General features: G+C 42.3%; 1 protein-coding gene across 1 annotated transcript; it reads left to right on the forward strand.

Annotated features, from left to right (window-relative positions):
- The first annotated feature begins 4,022 nt into the window (after positions 1-4,022).
- Positions 4,023-5,816, forward strand: LOC115643907 (gastrula zinc finger protein XlCGF49.1-like). Its single transcript, XM_030547921.1, has 3 exons — positions 4,023-4,131; positions 4,492-5,055; positions 5,680-5,816. The coding sequence occupies exons 2-3, from the start codon at positions 4,503-4,505 to the stop codon at positions 5,814-5,816; spliced, it is 690 nt and encodes a 229-aa protein (XP_030403781.1). The 5' UTR covers positions 4,023-4,131; positions 4,492-4,502.
- Positions 5,817-14,965: the final 9,149 nt, after the last annotated feature.

The following is a 14,965-nucleotide window of genomic DNA, read 5'->3' on the forward strand; positions in this document are numbered from 1 at the left end:
TATATGACCTCCTTTACATAAGATTTGGTGCCATTACAGAACCTTGGCTGCAACCATGTTCTATATGGTCCCAGATTATATCAGTAATGTCATAATACTAAACTGATCAAGATACTTAAGACCAAAGCAAACTGTGAAGAACTTCAAAAAGATCTCACAAAACTAAGTGACTGGGCAACAAAATGGCAAATGTGTATAAATGTAAAGTAATACACATTGGAAAAAATAATCCCAACTATGCATACAATATGATGGGGGCAAAATTAGGCTGATCAGGAAAAAGATCTTTTTGTCGTTGTGGATAGTTGTCTGAAGCCATGCAGCAGTGTGCAGCGGAAGTCAAAAAAGCAAACAGGATGTTAGGAATTATTTAAAAAGGGATAGACAGTAATACAGAGAATATTTTATTGCCCTTATATAAATCAGTGGAAATAACTAATTTAGACCCCATCATTTTATATGTATATTTGGGATTATGTTTTCCAATGGGCTGCATTATGTGTTATCCTGTCATTTAGTACTGCTGAGATCCTGCATTCAGTAATATCCCTGCCCTTCCTGTTCCCTTTCTCCACTGAACCCCACGCTTATGTTTCCACCTTCGCTGGGACTCTCTCTTTGTCTCTGGACCCGTCTGTCAGCAAGAAGCAGTGGCAGGGAGACTTGCCCTCTCTCTAGAGACTCTGATTTCTGGGACGTGGATTTACTTTGTGTGTGTTTTAGGAGACTCTTTGAAATTGAGTGTCTGTGACATTAAGCACAGTGCAATCTGGAGTGTTGAACAGCTCTGTCCCCTCAGTTCCCCAAGCTGGGGTGACTTTTACACTGCTCTACTGTGAGAGCAGCCGCTCCTGGGCAGTTCACACACAGTCTCCAGCATGTAACTCATTCCCAGCTACACAGTTTTAAGTGCTGCTAGTCAGTGACTCACAAATTACAGTACCTCACAGGAAAACCCCAGAAAATTCTCTGGTCCCAGACTTCCCCCAGAAATGTGCATCTTGCACTGTCCAGCACGCTCCTCGAGAATGGGAGCTCATATGAAATCTGTTATTTCATCAGTGGAAAATGCCATGCACCAGCCTTTTTATTCCAAATGGAGTTTCCAACACACTTTAATCCAAACACACTGGTTTGATTAAAAAAAGGAAATAAAATTGACTACTGAAAAAAAGATTTTAAGTGACTACAAGTAATGAGGCATAGAAGTCAGAATTGTTTACAAAAGAAATGCAAGATAAAACACAAACTAATGTTTAACTTAACAAGCTAAAATGGGTTTAAATCAAATGTTTCTCTCACCATCTGCTGAGACAGGCTGGTTTTCCTTTCAGCCAGGACTCCCCCCTAACCTGCCCCTGCCGCCCACATTCAGTTCTTCAGAAGTTGTCATGAGCAGAGGGAAAGGGGAGACAGAGAGAGTCTCATGCATTTTCCTCACCTTTTTTTATAATTCAGTCCTTGGTACTAGAAATCACTTCTGTTCTCAGCTGAGTCATGGTGACAGGCTGTCATAGATACGAGCTTCAAGTGATCCCTGTGATGAAATGTAAATGTCTTCTTCACACCTTCCCCCTGGTGGAGAATGGCTATTTGACCAGCTGTTTGCCTTGCTGTCTCTGAAGAACTTAGGGTTAGGGTTGCAACTTTTTCAGTAATTTCATACCGTAAAATCTCATAACTTTACATACAATGTTGCTACGCAGTTTAAGAGGAAGCTATTCAGTAGATTGTGTCTTTTCAAATGATACCTCACAAGCCATACAGTGATAAATGAAGTGGAAGGGCGGGATCTCCCTTTTATAAACACCCAGCCAGCCAGTTGGCTGTAAAATCCCTGTTGGTGTCTGTTCTCTGCTTGCTTTACCTCTAAAGGGTTAACAAGCCAACAGGGTTAAAAAAAAAAACAGTATTGGGCACCTGACCAAAAGAGACAATGAAAAGGCTAGAACTTGGTTAAATGGGAAAGTAACTTTCCCTTTGTCTGTTGTTCTCCGGAGAAGACGATGCGGAGTAGCAATGCTGTGTAAGGCTTGAAGCAGGTATGAAAATTCATCTTCCATGCTTAGAAGAATTGATTTGGCTAGGGAATGTTTAGACAGACACAATCAGGTTTATTTTTTATTTTGGCTTTTGGATCTCCTCTGTGCTGTCCCAGATGCTTTTGTTTGCTTGTAAGCTTTAAGCTGAACCCCTTAGAAAGCTATTTTGGATGCTTACAAAAAATTTCTTTGAAGATCTAGCAAAAGCCTAAGTTCCAGATGTATTGTGTTCCTTTTCAATTTTAATAAAATTTACCTCTTTTAAGACCAAGATTAGATTTTTGGTGTCCGAAGAGGTTTGTGCATGTGATTTGATTATCTGGCAGCCGCAGCTAATTTCCTTTGTTTTCTTTCTCGGCTCTTTCCCGGAGGGGAGGCGAAAGGGCGTGAGGGTGCCCCAGAGGGAAGAATTCTCAAGTGCTCCTTCCTGAGTCCAAGCTCCTTCCTGAATCCAAGGGTTTGGGGTTTTTTTTGCATTTGAGTGGCTGCAGCATTTACCAAGCCACAGTCAGAGAAAAGCTGTAACTTTGGGGTTTTAATACAAGCCTAGAGTGGGACAAATTAATTTTTAGAATCCTGGCGGCCCCCCCCCCCTTTCTGCACTCGGAGTGACAGAGTGGGGATTCAGCCCTGACACATACTATGAACAAAAATGATCATAATTTTCTAGAAGAGTGAACATAGGGGAACAGACTTCAACAGTGTCTCTGTATTCCCAACATATATGTGTGGGTATTTCAGTCCCTCACAAGCAAAGTGTTCGGCATCTTCAAACACCCGGGGAACCAGTCCTGGGAATTGACTGATTTTTTAAGTAACACTGTATGAAATTGAGACACACTTTATATTATTATTATTATTTTATAAATAGCAATATGATGAAATTGCAATAAATCGTGCTAGATATGCCATGTAAGGTGTCAAAGAAAATCTTATGATTTTCCAAGTATAATGATCTTGTTTCTATCTTTGTATTGTGAGTTACAGATCTGTAGGGTATATCTGTATTCCAGACTTGTGTAGTGTTTCTGAGTGACACCCCCAGACATATTGGCATCAGTGCTGCCCAGCCTGTTCGATGGCCCATCCAGGGTTATCAGCCATACAATAAACCCATTGAAAGGATTAAGGGGATACACCTATTGAATCAGCAAGACATGCCAGGGTTTGCCTGTGTACTGAGACCTCCAAGGCTTTTCCATGCCATGTGCTGTGAAGCTTGTGTTTGGGACACAGGAAGTAGAAGCCACTTGGCAAAAGGAATGTAAAAGGCAGCTCCATCATCTCCATTTTGTCTTCAATCCCTCTTCCTACCTCTGGAGCAACTTCTCTACAAACCGAAGGCTTGAACAAAGAACTGAATAATATGAATGTGTACCAGGGAGCCTTTCAAGCCAGAAACTCACCAACACTGCTAAGAACCAGATACATTCAGAAATATACATATATGATTGCTTTCCCATTTAACAACTCCCTTTTTCTTTCTTTCTTTTATAATAAACCTTTAGTTTAGGTGCTAAGGATTGGCTGGCATCGTAGTATTTTGGGTAAGATCCAAACCCATACTGACCTGGTAATGTGGCTGACTCTGGGGTCAGAAGAACACTGTTTATGTGAGCAGATTTTTTTAAATAATAACCTCTCACTGTGCTGGAGCTAGGTGCTGATTGGGAGTCAGAGAACTGGAATGCAATAAAGGGGGTGTGTGATTTCTTTTTTCAGTTTCTCGATAACCAGCATGGGGGATCAGAAGCACAGTTGGTGACTGGTCAGTGAGTTTAACTTCCATGTTATCCACCAGTTTTGGGAGCATCTGCTCTCTCTTTTTCAGCCTGCCCTGATCTTGGCCTTTTCAGTGAGGACTGCCCCAGGCACACTGGGTCACACTAAGCACTGAAGTTCAATTAATAGAGTGTTTTTATGACAAAGTTTTATGAAATCAATGGAACTCCTTTGTTTTCTTTCGTCTGAGCAGGGTTTCCAGTTTCCAAACCTGATGTGATCTCCCAGCTGGAACAAGGAGAAGAGCCATGGGTCCCAGACCTCCAGGGTTCAAAGGAAAGATTGATCCTGAGAGCCCCCTGCACAGGTGAGGAAACATTAAACCAACTCAGAATCCGTAAGTGCCTGAAAGAAACCTCTGGGATGCCCTACAGAGCCCTTGGGAGGTCTCTCAGTTCATTATTGTCCCTAGCAGGGGTCGCATCCTCAGGGTAAATATAGCTCATGGCTTCCTGTAGATCCTAGCAGACACCAGGCCATGGCTTCCTTCCTTCCCCCTGTGAATTTGGATGGGATGTGAAGGCCCAATTGATCCCCTCCTCTCTCCTATTTAGGGGAAGAGTTTGGAGGAGTTCAGTTCTTGTTTTTATTTGACCTCTCTCCAGCACTTGTATTGGTTTGGTCTTCCCCTTTCCATCCCTGTTTGAGGTTTCTTTCTCTATCGCAGCAGGTGATGCAATGACATGTGAGAAAGAGGAGCAGAATTCTCAACAGGAAAATGTCGAGCAAGTGGATAAACATAGAAAATTATTGCAAAGATCAAAAAGAAATGTGTCGAAGAGTCATGAGCAGAGAAAATCATGCAAGACTCAGCACAGACCACAAAGCAAGCAGGGAAAGCAGCCAGGAGAGAAAATGGGTAAATTTATTTCCTGTTGGGAAACTCAGAAGAGTGTCAAGGAAAGCACAACACAGCAGGAAATCCTCATGGGAAAGAGGAAAAATACATGCTGTGAGTGTGGTAAAAGCTTCTCTAGCAGCTCAGACCTTTCTAAACATCAGAGAATCCACACAGGGAAGAGGCCCTATGAATGCCGTGAGTGTGGGAAAACCTTCACTCAGAGATCAGGCCTTTCTCAACATCAGAGAATCCACACAGGGGAGAGGCCCTATGAATGCAGTGTGTGTGGGAAAAATTTCACTTACAGATCAAGCCTTTCTCAACATCAGAGAATCCACACAGGGGAGAGGCCCTATGAATGCCGTGAATGTGGGAAAAGCTTCACTTGCAGCTCAGCCCTTTCTAAACATCGGAGAATCCACACAGGGGAGAGGCCCTATATATGCCATGAGTGTGGGAAAAACTTCACTCAGAGATCAAGCCTTTCTCAACATCAGAGAATCCACACAAGAAAGAGACCCTATGTATGCCGTGAGTGTGGGAAAACCTACACTCAAAGATCTCACCTTACTGGGCATCGGAGAATCCACACAGGAGAGAGGCCCTATGAATGCTGTGAGTGTGGGAAAACCTTCCCTCATAGATCAGCCCTTTCTAGACATCAGAGAATCCACACGGGGCAGAGGCCCTATGAATGCCGTGAGTGTAGGAAAAGCTTCATTGAAAGATCAGCCCTTTCTCAACATCAGAGAATCCACACAGGGGAGAGGCCCTTTGAATGCAGTGAGTGTGGGAAAAGCTTCTTTACCAGCCCTCACCTTATTGAGCATCGGAGAATCCACACGGGAGAGAGGCCCTATGAATGCCGTGAGTGTGGGAAAAGCTTCCTTCACAGCTTTCACCTTTCTCAACATCAGAGAATCCACACGGGGGAGAGGCCCTATGATTGCCGTGAGTGTGGGAAAACCTTCCCTCATAGATCAGCCCTTTCTAGACATCAGAAAATCCACACAGGGCAGAGGCCCTTTGAATGCCATGAGTGTGGGAAAAGCTTCCTTCACAGCTTTCACCTTTCTAGCCATCAGAGAATCCACACAGGTATGAGACCCAATGGAAGCAGTGAGTGTGGGAAAACTGTGTCCTGCCACTGAGCCCATGTGAGCCGTCAGAGAATCTACATGGGGGATCAACACCACAAAACCCTCTAGGGCTATCAATACTTTAATACTTTTCCTGATTCCCACAGAATAACTTTTTAAAAGCTTTATGAACTGCTTGAAGCACCAATATCCCTCAGCTTGTCCAGATGAGTGGCCCAGTTTTGCATTTTGCAGTTTGACTCTTTGAGGTGGACCCATTTCTCCTTTCTATCAACTCCATTCTCCCATGAGTAGTTCGAGTGTGCCCTTCCCACAAGAAACAAGGGAGCATCAGATTTGTACCATTCCTCCTCTTGCGAAGTTATTGTTAGTCACCAGTGATGCAGATTGTATCATTGCCAGTTGTTCTCACATTACTTTGGGTTGTGCTGAAGAGCAGTTATCATGGGAACTTTTCAAATTATATGTAAATGAAGAGGAGCAAGGGCAGGAAAAAGTGTTATTTCAGACTGTGATACTGGGAGGAGATGTAAAAAGTGACAGAGTCTGTGGCACCTTATAGACTAAAAAACGTTTTGGAGCATAAGCAATATACAAAAACCTGTAGGAGAACACTTCAATCTCCCTGGACACACAATCACAGATTCAAAAGTAGCCATCCTGCAGCAAAAAAACTTCAGACCCACACTTCAAAGAGAAACTGCTGAGCTTCAGTTTATTTTCAAATTTGACACTATCAGCTCAGAATTAAACAAAGACTGTGAATAGCTAGCCAACTACAAAAGCAGTTTCTCCTCCCTTGGTGTTCACACCTCCACTGCTTTAAGAGAGCCTCATCCTCCCTGGTTGAACTAACTTTGTTATCTCTAGCCTGATTCTTGCTTGCATATTTATACCCGCCTCTGGAAATTTCCACTACATTCATCTGATGAAGTGGGGATTCACCCACAAAAGCTTATGCACCAATATGTCTGTTAGTCTGCAAGATGTCACAGGACTCTTTGTCACGTTGTACAGGGCTGGACTAACACAGTTTACCCCTCTGATTCTTGGAAGGAGATGGAGTGACTCAGAGATTCCCTCCTTCTCCATCACGGCAGAACTGTTACCTTTTGTCTGAGCCAGGCAGAGTTTATCGTCATCACATTCTACCCCTCCACTTCTCAAACTGTCATGTGATGAAGTGTTCTCAGTTGTCCATGCTTGGAGATGATGCTTTGACTTATTTAATCCTATGTCAGAGTTGCTATGACTGGAGATGAAAGTATCAAAGGGCTGGAAGGGGAATTCAAATGGATCCTAAATACAGTGTCATCATTTAGAGTTTAAATCCCAGGTTCCATCTATTGGTAAAGCCAATTCTGGCAAGGTGGCTGTTTTTTCCCCCCATTATGGCAATGCTAGGATACTAAACATGTTGTAAATAACATAACTGACTATTGAGACAGTGCTCATTGAAATATGTTTGAATGGATCAGAGGATAATGTGATAGGAGAATCTCTTGTCCTGATTCTAAATAATTAGATGTAGCCTGCTCTGGAATTTCAATTTACACTTCATTGTCATGTGTTCTATCTCTCTGTGATCTGGGTTTCTCTCTTTCTTGATGGCTGTGTGGTCACACAATTAGATATTAGTTGAGCTCAGATTTATTGGAGAATTGAAGACAAATGAGCATTTGCTAAAGTCATCATTTCTCACTTCAGCTTTGCTTTTCCCCCATCCTTCCATGATGACATGGAGAAAGTTGAAGTGCAGTTCTGTCAATAGTGGAGAACTCTCCAGTTTACTGACCATGCTAACAAAGACACAGCAGTGATTTAAAATCTCCACTTGGAAATGGTGAACAACAGCAGACCCCCCAGTAACTGAGGGAAGTGCATATGAGCACAGTGTAGTTCAATTGTTTAAATCAATATTGCCTCAGTTGGCTATGTTGGCAGGAGCAGCTCTCCTGCTGATGTGGCGCTATCTACACAGGGGATTAGAGCTGTGTAACTATGTTGCTCAGCTGCGTCAATTTTTCACATCCCTGAGCAATAATTATACCGATAAATGTCTGTAGTGTAGACCAGAGAGTTTTCTCTTGTGTTTTATGCATTTACATCACTTCTCCCCATCTCCTACTACTTCAAAAGATTTAAAGTGTGACAAGAGAGGTATTTTTCCTCATGATGCAAACATTCCCACATAGGAGACGCCTTCCACCAACACGCATGGCAGAAGAACCAGAGAGATATGAACTCTCAGAAGTGTTGGGACAAACCACAACTTGAGCCAAGGTTCAGGTGTTGGCAATGGCGAATAAAAGAAAACTAACATATGACAAGAATTTGTGATTTTTGAATGTGTTAATGTTACCAATGAAAATGAAATTATAGGTGGTTATTGATTCAAGAGTAAGAGACTAATTGTTTGATAATCTGAATTATTTTGGAAAACTGAAAGTTGTCTTGTTTTTTTCTTTTTTTAATTGTACAGGAAATGATGGCTAATCTTCAAAAGTTACTTTGATTTAATTTACCCCCTGTAGTGTAGGGAGTTCTGATAGAAAACCTCACTCCAAAGGTTGGGGTGGGAGAATAGGTGTTAGAGTGTATAAGAGAATATTGGGCCTGTATGGATTTTATTTTTTTGTATTTCAAATAGAACATATTTTGCTTAGCTTCAAAGTCAATTTCTATTAAAAGGAAAACTACTCGAGGAGACAAGTTGTATAACTTTTTACCTACTTACACTGTAAGGGTCACTGACTTCCCCACTTCTCTAATTTGCAAAGGAGAGACCTGACATCTGTCATAGGATGTGTCCAGCAGGTAGGAAAGCTGCAGTTGTCAACCATCAATACCAAGGAAAAGGCTGAAGTCCATTGTCTTTCTTATCAAAAAGCCATCCAAAGGCTGGTCTACCCTGAAAAGCTATGTTGACATGGCCACATCTCTCAGGAGTGTGAAAAATCCACTCCTCTGAAAGAAGTAGTTAATGTAACCTAAGCCCCAGTGTAGGCAGTGTTACCGAAATATCGGGTCCGCCTAGCTGAGATCCAATTAACAGCCTGACAGGGATAAGGAAAAATGCTTTATTCTGCAGAAAAAGGAGAGTCTGTACCTTGGTACAAAAGACTCTGTCTTACACAAATTTCACAAACCTTTTATACACATTCAGACAAAGACCCTTGCGTGTTAATACTTGATTGGTAAGTGTAAAATCTCATGTTCCCCTTATCTGGGTAGTACTAGCTGGTTTGGACCAGGATCTTCCTGCTTTGAGGCAGAGGAAAAGGGATAGTGAAAAAGTTCAGGCTACTGTGTCCATGAGCAGTACTCACCCCCCCCCCCCGCCACCTACTGGCCGCTTGTAATCTATTAAGGGGGGTCAGCCGGCTTTCACAATCCCCCCTTCAGGCCTGGCAAGCCCAGATTGCCAGGCCCATTATGTAATTTACGATCAAGCTGAAGAGACAGGAACTGAGTTGTCTTATGGACAGCAGAATCTTTGGTTACAGCATTATACAGACATTTAGTGCATTGTATTACTATCCAAACAATACATGGGAAGAACAGACAGAAAATAATCCATTTAACAGTTGTATGGAAATGGCCAGTAAACCATGACCCAAGGTCTGGGAGAAGGTCCTTAAAATTAAAGGTGTGATCAAGAGATACAGCATGAAAAATAACAGCCGCATTCTTAATAGCCTATAAATCCTGTTCAATTAAGCCAGAATGATTAACATAAAAACAGCATTTTTCCCGATGCGCACAAGCGCCCTCTATTTCAGCATTCATAGCATCTAGCACTCGTTTATTTCGCAAAGCCACTTCTGCTACTTCATCAATCTCTTTTTGTAACTTTTAAAAAGGGTCTATTAATGCATTAGCTGCTTTCTTAACCCCTGCAGAACTGTTTACAACTGCTTTCTCTAGTTCAGCTACCCGCAACTCAGGAATGATTGCACGGACAAAAGAATGGAATCCTGTTTGTTTGACAACTAAGGGATTGGGGCACTGACTATAAATCAGTTAAGTATACCAGGTCGTTTAATTTCCCAGATGTCTCGGTGAATAATCCAGTCCCACATGCATCCTCTCCATGGACCCATCAGGATTCGGTATGTGAAAGCACACACCCCCCTAACTGCTCCAAATGCTTGGAAGGAGCACTGTGAATGTCCACACTTCCAATCAGAAAGTGTCCAAATATATTTCCATGACCACAGATCAGATGGTACTCCTGATGTGTCTGTAAGGGCAGTGGGCCAAGTCTGGTGCTCAAGATCACTCCGAATGGCCATCAGCTGGTTATTCAGGAAATCCTGAATTTCTAAACATACTAGATCCCACTGCAATGCCTTCCCAGCCTCAGTGATATTCAGTACCATCTCTGTTAGTAACTTCTGGGTCATAGAACTAAGGGTGGAAATAACATGTAACTCACCAACTCCAGCCTGTACTTGGGTTAGCTGAGCCTCAGAGATAAGGCTAGTGGTCTTTTCTAGTTGGTCCAATTTCTCATCATGTTGTTGGCTTTTAATAATATTCCAAATGGCTGCTGCGCTATTGGCCCCATCCCATAGGGATCTGGTCAGGTCCCTCTTCTTCCAGAGGAAATAACCCAGGTCCTCTGTTGTGCTAATCTAATGGCAGCCCCTAGTGTTGTATTAATCACAGTCCATTGATATCCTAATACATATCTCTTAGGTGTAGAGCTATACCACATCTGTTGCTTGTATACCTTTAACTAATCTCAGGTACTTTCAAGAGGCATTGACATTAATAGCCTAGGAGGGGGTGTATTACAGGGTAACAGGGGAGATGGCAGGGGCAACAAGGTGCCTGTGGTACCTGTCATTTTAAATCCAATTAGGGAGAACAATACATACTGAAGGATTTATCCAGAACACAGGGCGCAGCCTGTAGAACAAATCCCAAAATCCAATTAATATCAGAATCCCAAGCATGGGTCCCACAATTTTTTTTCTGCCAGTGTAGAATTCTTTGTTTCTTCACCAGGGTCAATTTTTAATGTCCTTTCTAGTCAGGAATCCCTGGACTTTAGCAATTTTAGTGGAGTGAGTGTTCCTTCTTCCCTGAAACAGTTGTGATTCAGCATCCTACTGGGGAAAGGTTACCAGCACATCACCCTGTAATGGTTTTGATTCTTCTAGAAAAATTCAAAGGCACAGTAGGTCTGTCAGTGGACAAGGGAGAGGTTACTAGCACTTCACCTTGTACTTTTTTCCTGCTGTCCAGAAGGCACAGTGGAGCTAGAAGGAGAAATAGGCTAATCATCAGTAGGAGAATTCTCCCAATGTGGAGGGGTCTTTTTGCAGTGAGAATCATGGGTCCAAGCAGTCAGTCTTTGGCACTTCACAGCGGCGTTGGTAGTTAGCAGGACTTAATAAGGGCCTTTCCAGCGTGGAGCCAGAGCAGTCTTTCGTTAGTGGACCTTTACATTGATCCAGTCTTCTGATTCCAAGGAGTGGCAGGGCTGCTAGGGTCTTTGGGTAGCGCTTCCTTACCTGTGAGAAAAGAAACCTAACACATGTCATTAGTGCCTGGCAGTGTTTTGCAGATCTCATAGCTGTTTGGGCATATTCAAGCCCTCCCCCCGCCCTTTCTTGGGTTATCAGCCAAGTCTTAACTGTGAGCAGTGTCCTTGAATGGAGCCAGTGTCTTATCTTCAGTCTGCTAGCTATTATTTTTTTTCTTTCCAGTTAACTCATTCTGTTCTTTTTTCCTTCTCCCTTTTTGGCTTCTTTTAACCTACAAAGGAAACTTTCACTCTTCACTCATACACCTTTTCCCAACAACGAACACATAAACATTGTCATTATACAGTACATTAGTCGTCTTATTCAATGTATGCCACATATACCCTTCCACTAAAATAACTTTATTACAGAGCTTTGGAGCAACAAGCCAGGACAAGCACACCCACTTTGGGGAGTTCATTCAGTACAACCTTTAGTCCAATAGCTTCCCACCATCCCCAGCCCTCTGGCTAGAAATCTGAGGTAGCCAGACGGATCCCATGTACAATATGGGGAATGGGTTAACCTTTCATGTCCTTGCTCCCCAAAACTGTTGGTATGCAAATTTTAATAACAATTTTTAATTAAAAAATTTGGCCAAAGAAGTTTCTTTTTTTTTTTTTTACTTAAGCAAATGTGTTAGACTTTAGTATATCACATTTTCCTGATTTATCCAAACACTTTGTATTCCAAGTTGAATAAAACAAGTATCTGCATTCCAATCCAACCCCTCTGCCTGATTTCAAACCAGACCATCCCATGAAAACACTAAACACAACAATTCCGGCCACGAGACAAACACCACAAGACAGAACATAGAACACAAAACATAATTTCTATTGTGCCAGTAAATGCATGATATGTTGAATGCTGTTCAGCTGTCATCAGTTTTCTATGATTATCTGAAAGACAAAAAACAGAGGTCTACCTCTTTTGGGCAGTCAATCATTACTTAAATATACAAATACCCTTGTTGATTTCAGGCAAAACAGAGGAATTACCAAATTTTTTTTTTGTATTTGTTTCATAGGCAGCCCAGGTTTCAGTGGCTTCTACCTTATCAGTTAGATAATTCGCATTAATACAGATGCTTTCTGGCTTGCTTTTGGATCCAAAGCTATCCACAGCTTAAAGATTCTTACCTTAAAAGGGACATAATTAACTTTACCGGAATTTTGATTGCTTTTTACTTTTAACTCCTGCTTTCAAACACTGAAAGAAAACATCACTACTTATAGTGTCCTTTAGAGCCTAATAAAATTTCAATTACATAGCACTGTATATATTTCTTTAACTAATTTAGCTAAATTGTTCATAGCCAAGTGATTGCAATCTAATAATTTCTTTGCCTGAATTTATTTACAAACATTTCAAAGACACCAAGAATTTTCCTCTTTAACATTTTACAAAGTTCAACTGCTGTTCCCTCCAGCAACTACAGAGTTAACTTCTCACTCTTCCTTAAATCACTTGCTTGTCTCCCAACAGCCACTTTTATCAACTCAAATCACCATTTCAAGATATTGTCCTGGGTATTTGAAATCCCCATGCTTACACTTACTTACTCCTTCCTTCCACTATACCCTCAGAATTTCCAACCTGTTTTCCAATCTCTCTGTTGCCTGCCCACCTGGACCCGATCCTGCTTTTCTCGCTGAACCGCCCCTTCCATGGGCACCAACTTGTTCCACTACCAGTTTAGCTAGGAGGATGGGCTTCTCAACTAGCCCCCATCCTTCCTGGTCTCTTCCCTTAAACATTCTTACTCACAAGACTACCCGAGTCCTCCCTCGTGAGGCTTGCCACCTGGGCAAAAATGCATAGTCCATTGGTGTTTAACTATTCAATTTCCTCTTAACATTCCTTTCTGAACACCAGGTAAAGGCCATTTACTTAACATATAACCCAAACCCCTTTAGAGGGTTTACCCAGAGACCCACCAATCTGTCTGCTGACACTCAAACAGAAAAGAGAATTACACAGAGAACTGAGGGAATTACAGTCTAATCCAGGTTTTTCTACTTCTATTACACTGACCGCTACAGGGGATGGGACAGAAGGATCTCAATTCAACCTCGGAGCTTCCTCGCACGCATGGCTTCCACTCCGAGGAATTACGAATGAGATGTTCAGTTCCGCCCACACTCCTAACGCCCAAATGTATACAGAGCAGAAAAACAACAGTAACCAGTTAAACAGAACAGAACCAGATAGTGCACCAGAACCAGATAACCAGATAAGAGGCCCGCCTCTAACCAGAACCAGATAGTATTTCCTTATCCTATTAGGGCTCACCTTATCGGATCACGAACCCCAGGAGCTGCGGACAAGTGAGAAAGAGGGGTTAAGCACCCCAGTGGCCCCTCTCCTAGTTCACCGCAGCCATCCGGAGTCCAATGGCCGAGCTAGGAGAGTCCCATCTGGAGTCACTAGAAACTGTTACCGAAATATCGTGTCTGCCTAGCTGAGAGCCAATTAACAGCCTGACAGGGATAAGGAAAAATGCTTTATTCTGTAGAAAAAGGAGAGCCTGTACCTTGGTACAAAAGACTGTCTTACACAAATTTCACAAACCTTTTATACACATTCAGACAAAGACCCTTGCGTGTTAATACTTGATTGGTAAGTGTAAAATCTCATGTTCCCCTTATCTGGGTAGCACTGACTGGTTTGGAGCAGGATCTTCCTGCTTTGAGGCAGAGGAAAAGAGATAGTGAAAAAGTTCAGGCTACTGTGTCCATGAGCAGTACTCACCCCCCCCCCACCTACTGGCCGCTTGTAATCTATTAAGGGGGGTCAGCCAGCTTTCACACAGTGTTAGGTTGTCAGAAGAATATTTCCAGTGTTTGAAGGGTAGACACAGCCTTAGACAGATTGATCCCCTTTGAGAATCAAGTCATGACATCAATTCCAATTTTGACCCATCTCCCTATATGTGAGAAAGCTGCTAGTATGGAGGCCTGAGCCAGGTATCCGAACACTTGGTTCAAATGAGGGAAAAACTCTTAGTGCCCATCAGTCCAAAGACTGAGAGAAATGTTGAGTTCCAACCATTGTCATTTTAGTATCTTATTGTTCCTCTCTCTGTTTTTTGTGTTGGCCTTTCTGTTCTATCAGGGTGTGACTGTATAGCTCAGTGCATGTGTGATAAAAGCTCTTTGGTGCCAATTGGCAAAGAGGTCAAAGTAATTCACAAGAAACTCCTGTCTCAGACCTGACAAACTCATCACACCTGATGCACTAATTTTTATGATATTTATCCAGGAAGCTTAGCAGTGACATCTCTAGTGAAAGCTTGTAAATTATTGTTACTCCTGATCACTGCAAGAGGTGTGTATGAGTCCTGTTGAAAGAGACATGTAAGTATATGGAAAATTATGCCCATATGCTATTGTCATGAAAGTGAGTCACCCCAATCACAGGTTTCGTTGGGGACAGCCCATTCAAATGGGAGGGAATTGTCACCCATCCCTTGCTAGCCAGTTATGCGATGTATTGCTGCATTGTCAACCTTTGCACCAGCCCAGAAAAGCCAATGGAAAACTATCAAAGACAAATTATAGACATCGAAACCTGTGAAAGTGAAAAGGACAATATGACAATGAGGAAATGGTCCATTCTGTGAATATACACAAAAGACTGATTCAGTTTATGACAGGGTGGAGA

Source organism: Gopherus evgoodei, unplaced genomic scaffold, assembly GCF_007399415.2.
Source record: "Gopherus evgoodei ecotype Sinaloan lineage unplaced genomic scaffold, rGopEvg1_v1.p scaffold_77_arrow_ctg1, whole genome shotgun sequence".
Taxonomy (NCBI): Eukaryota; Metazoa; Chordata; order Testudines; family Testudinidae; genus Gopherus; species Gopherus evgoodei.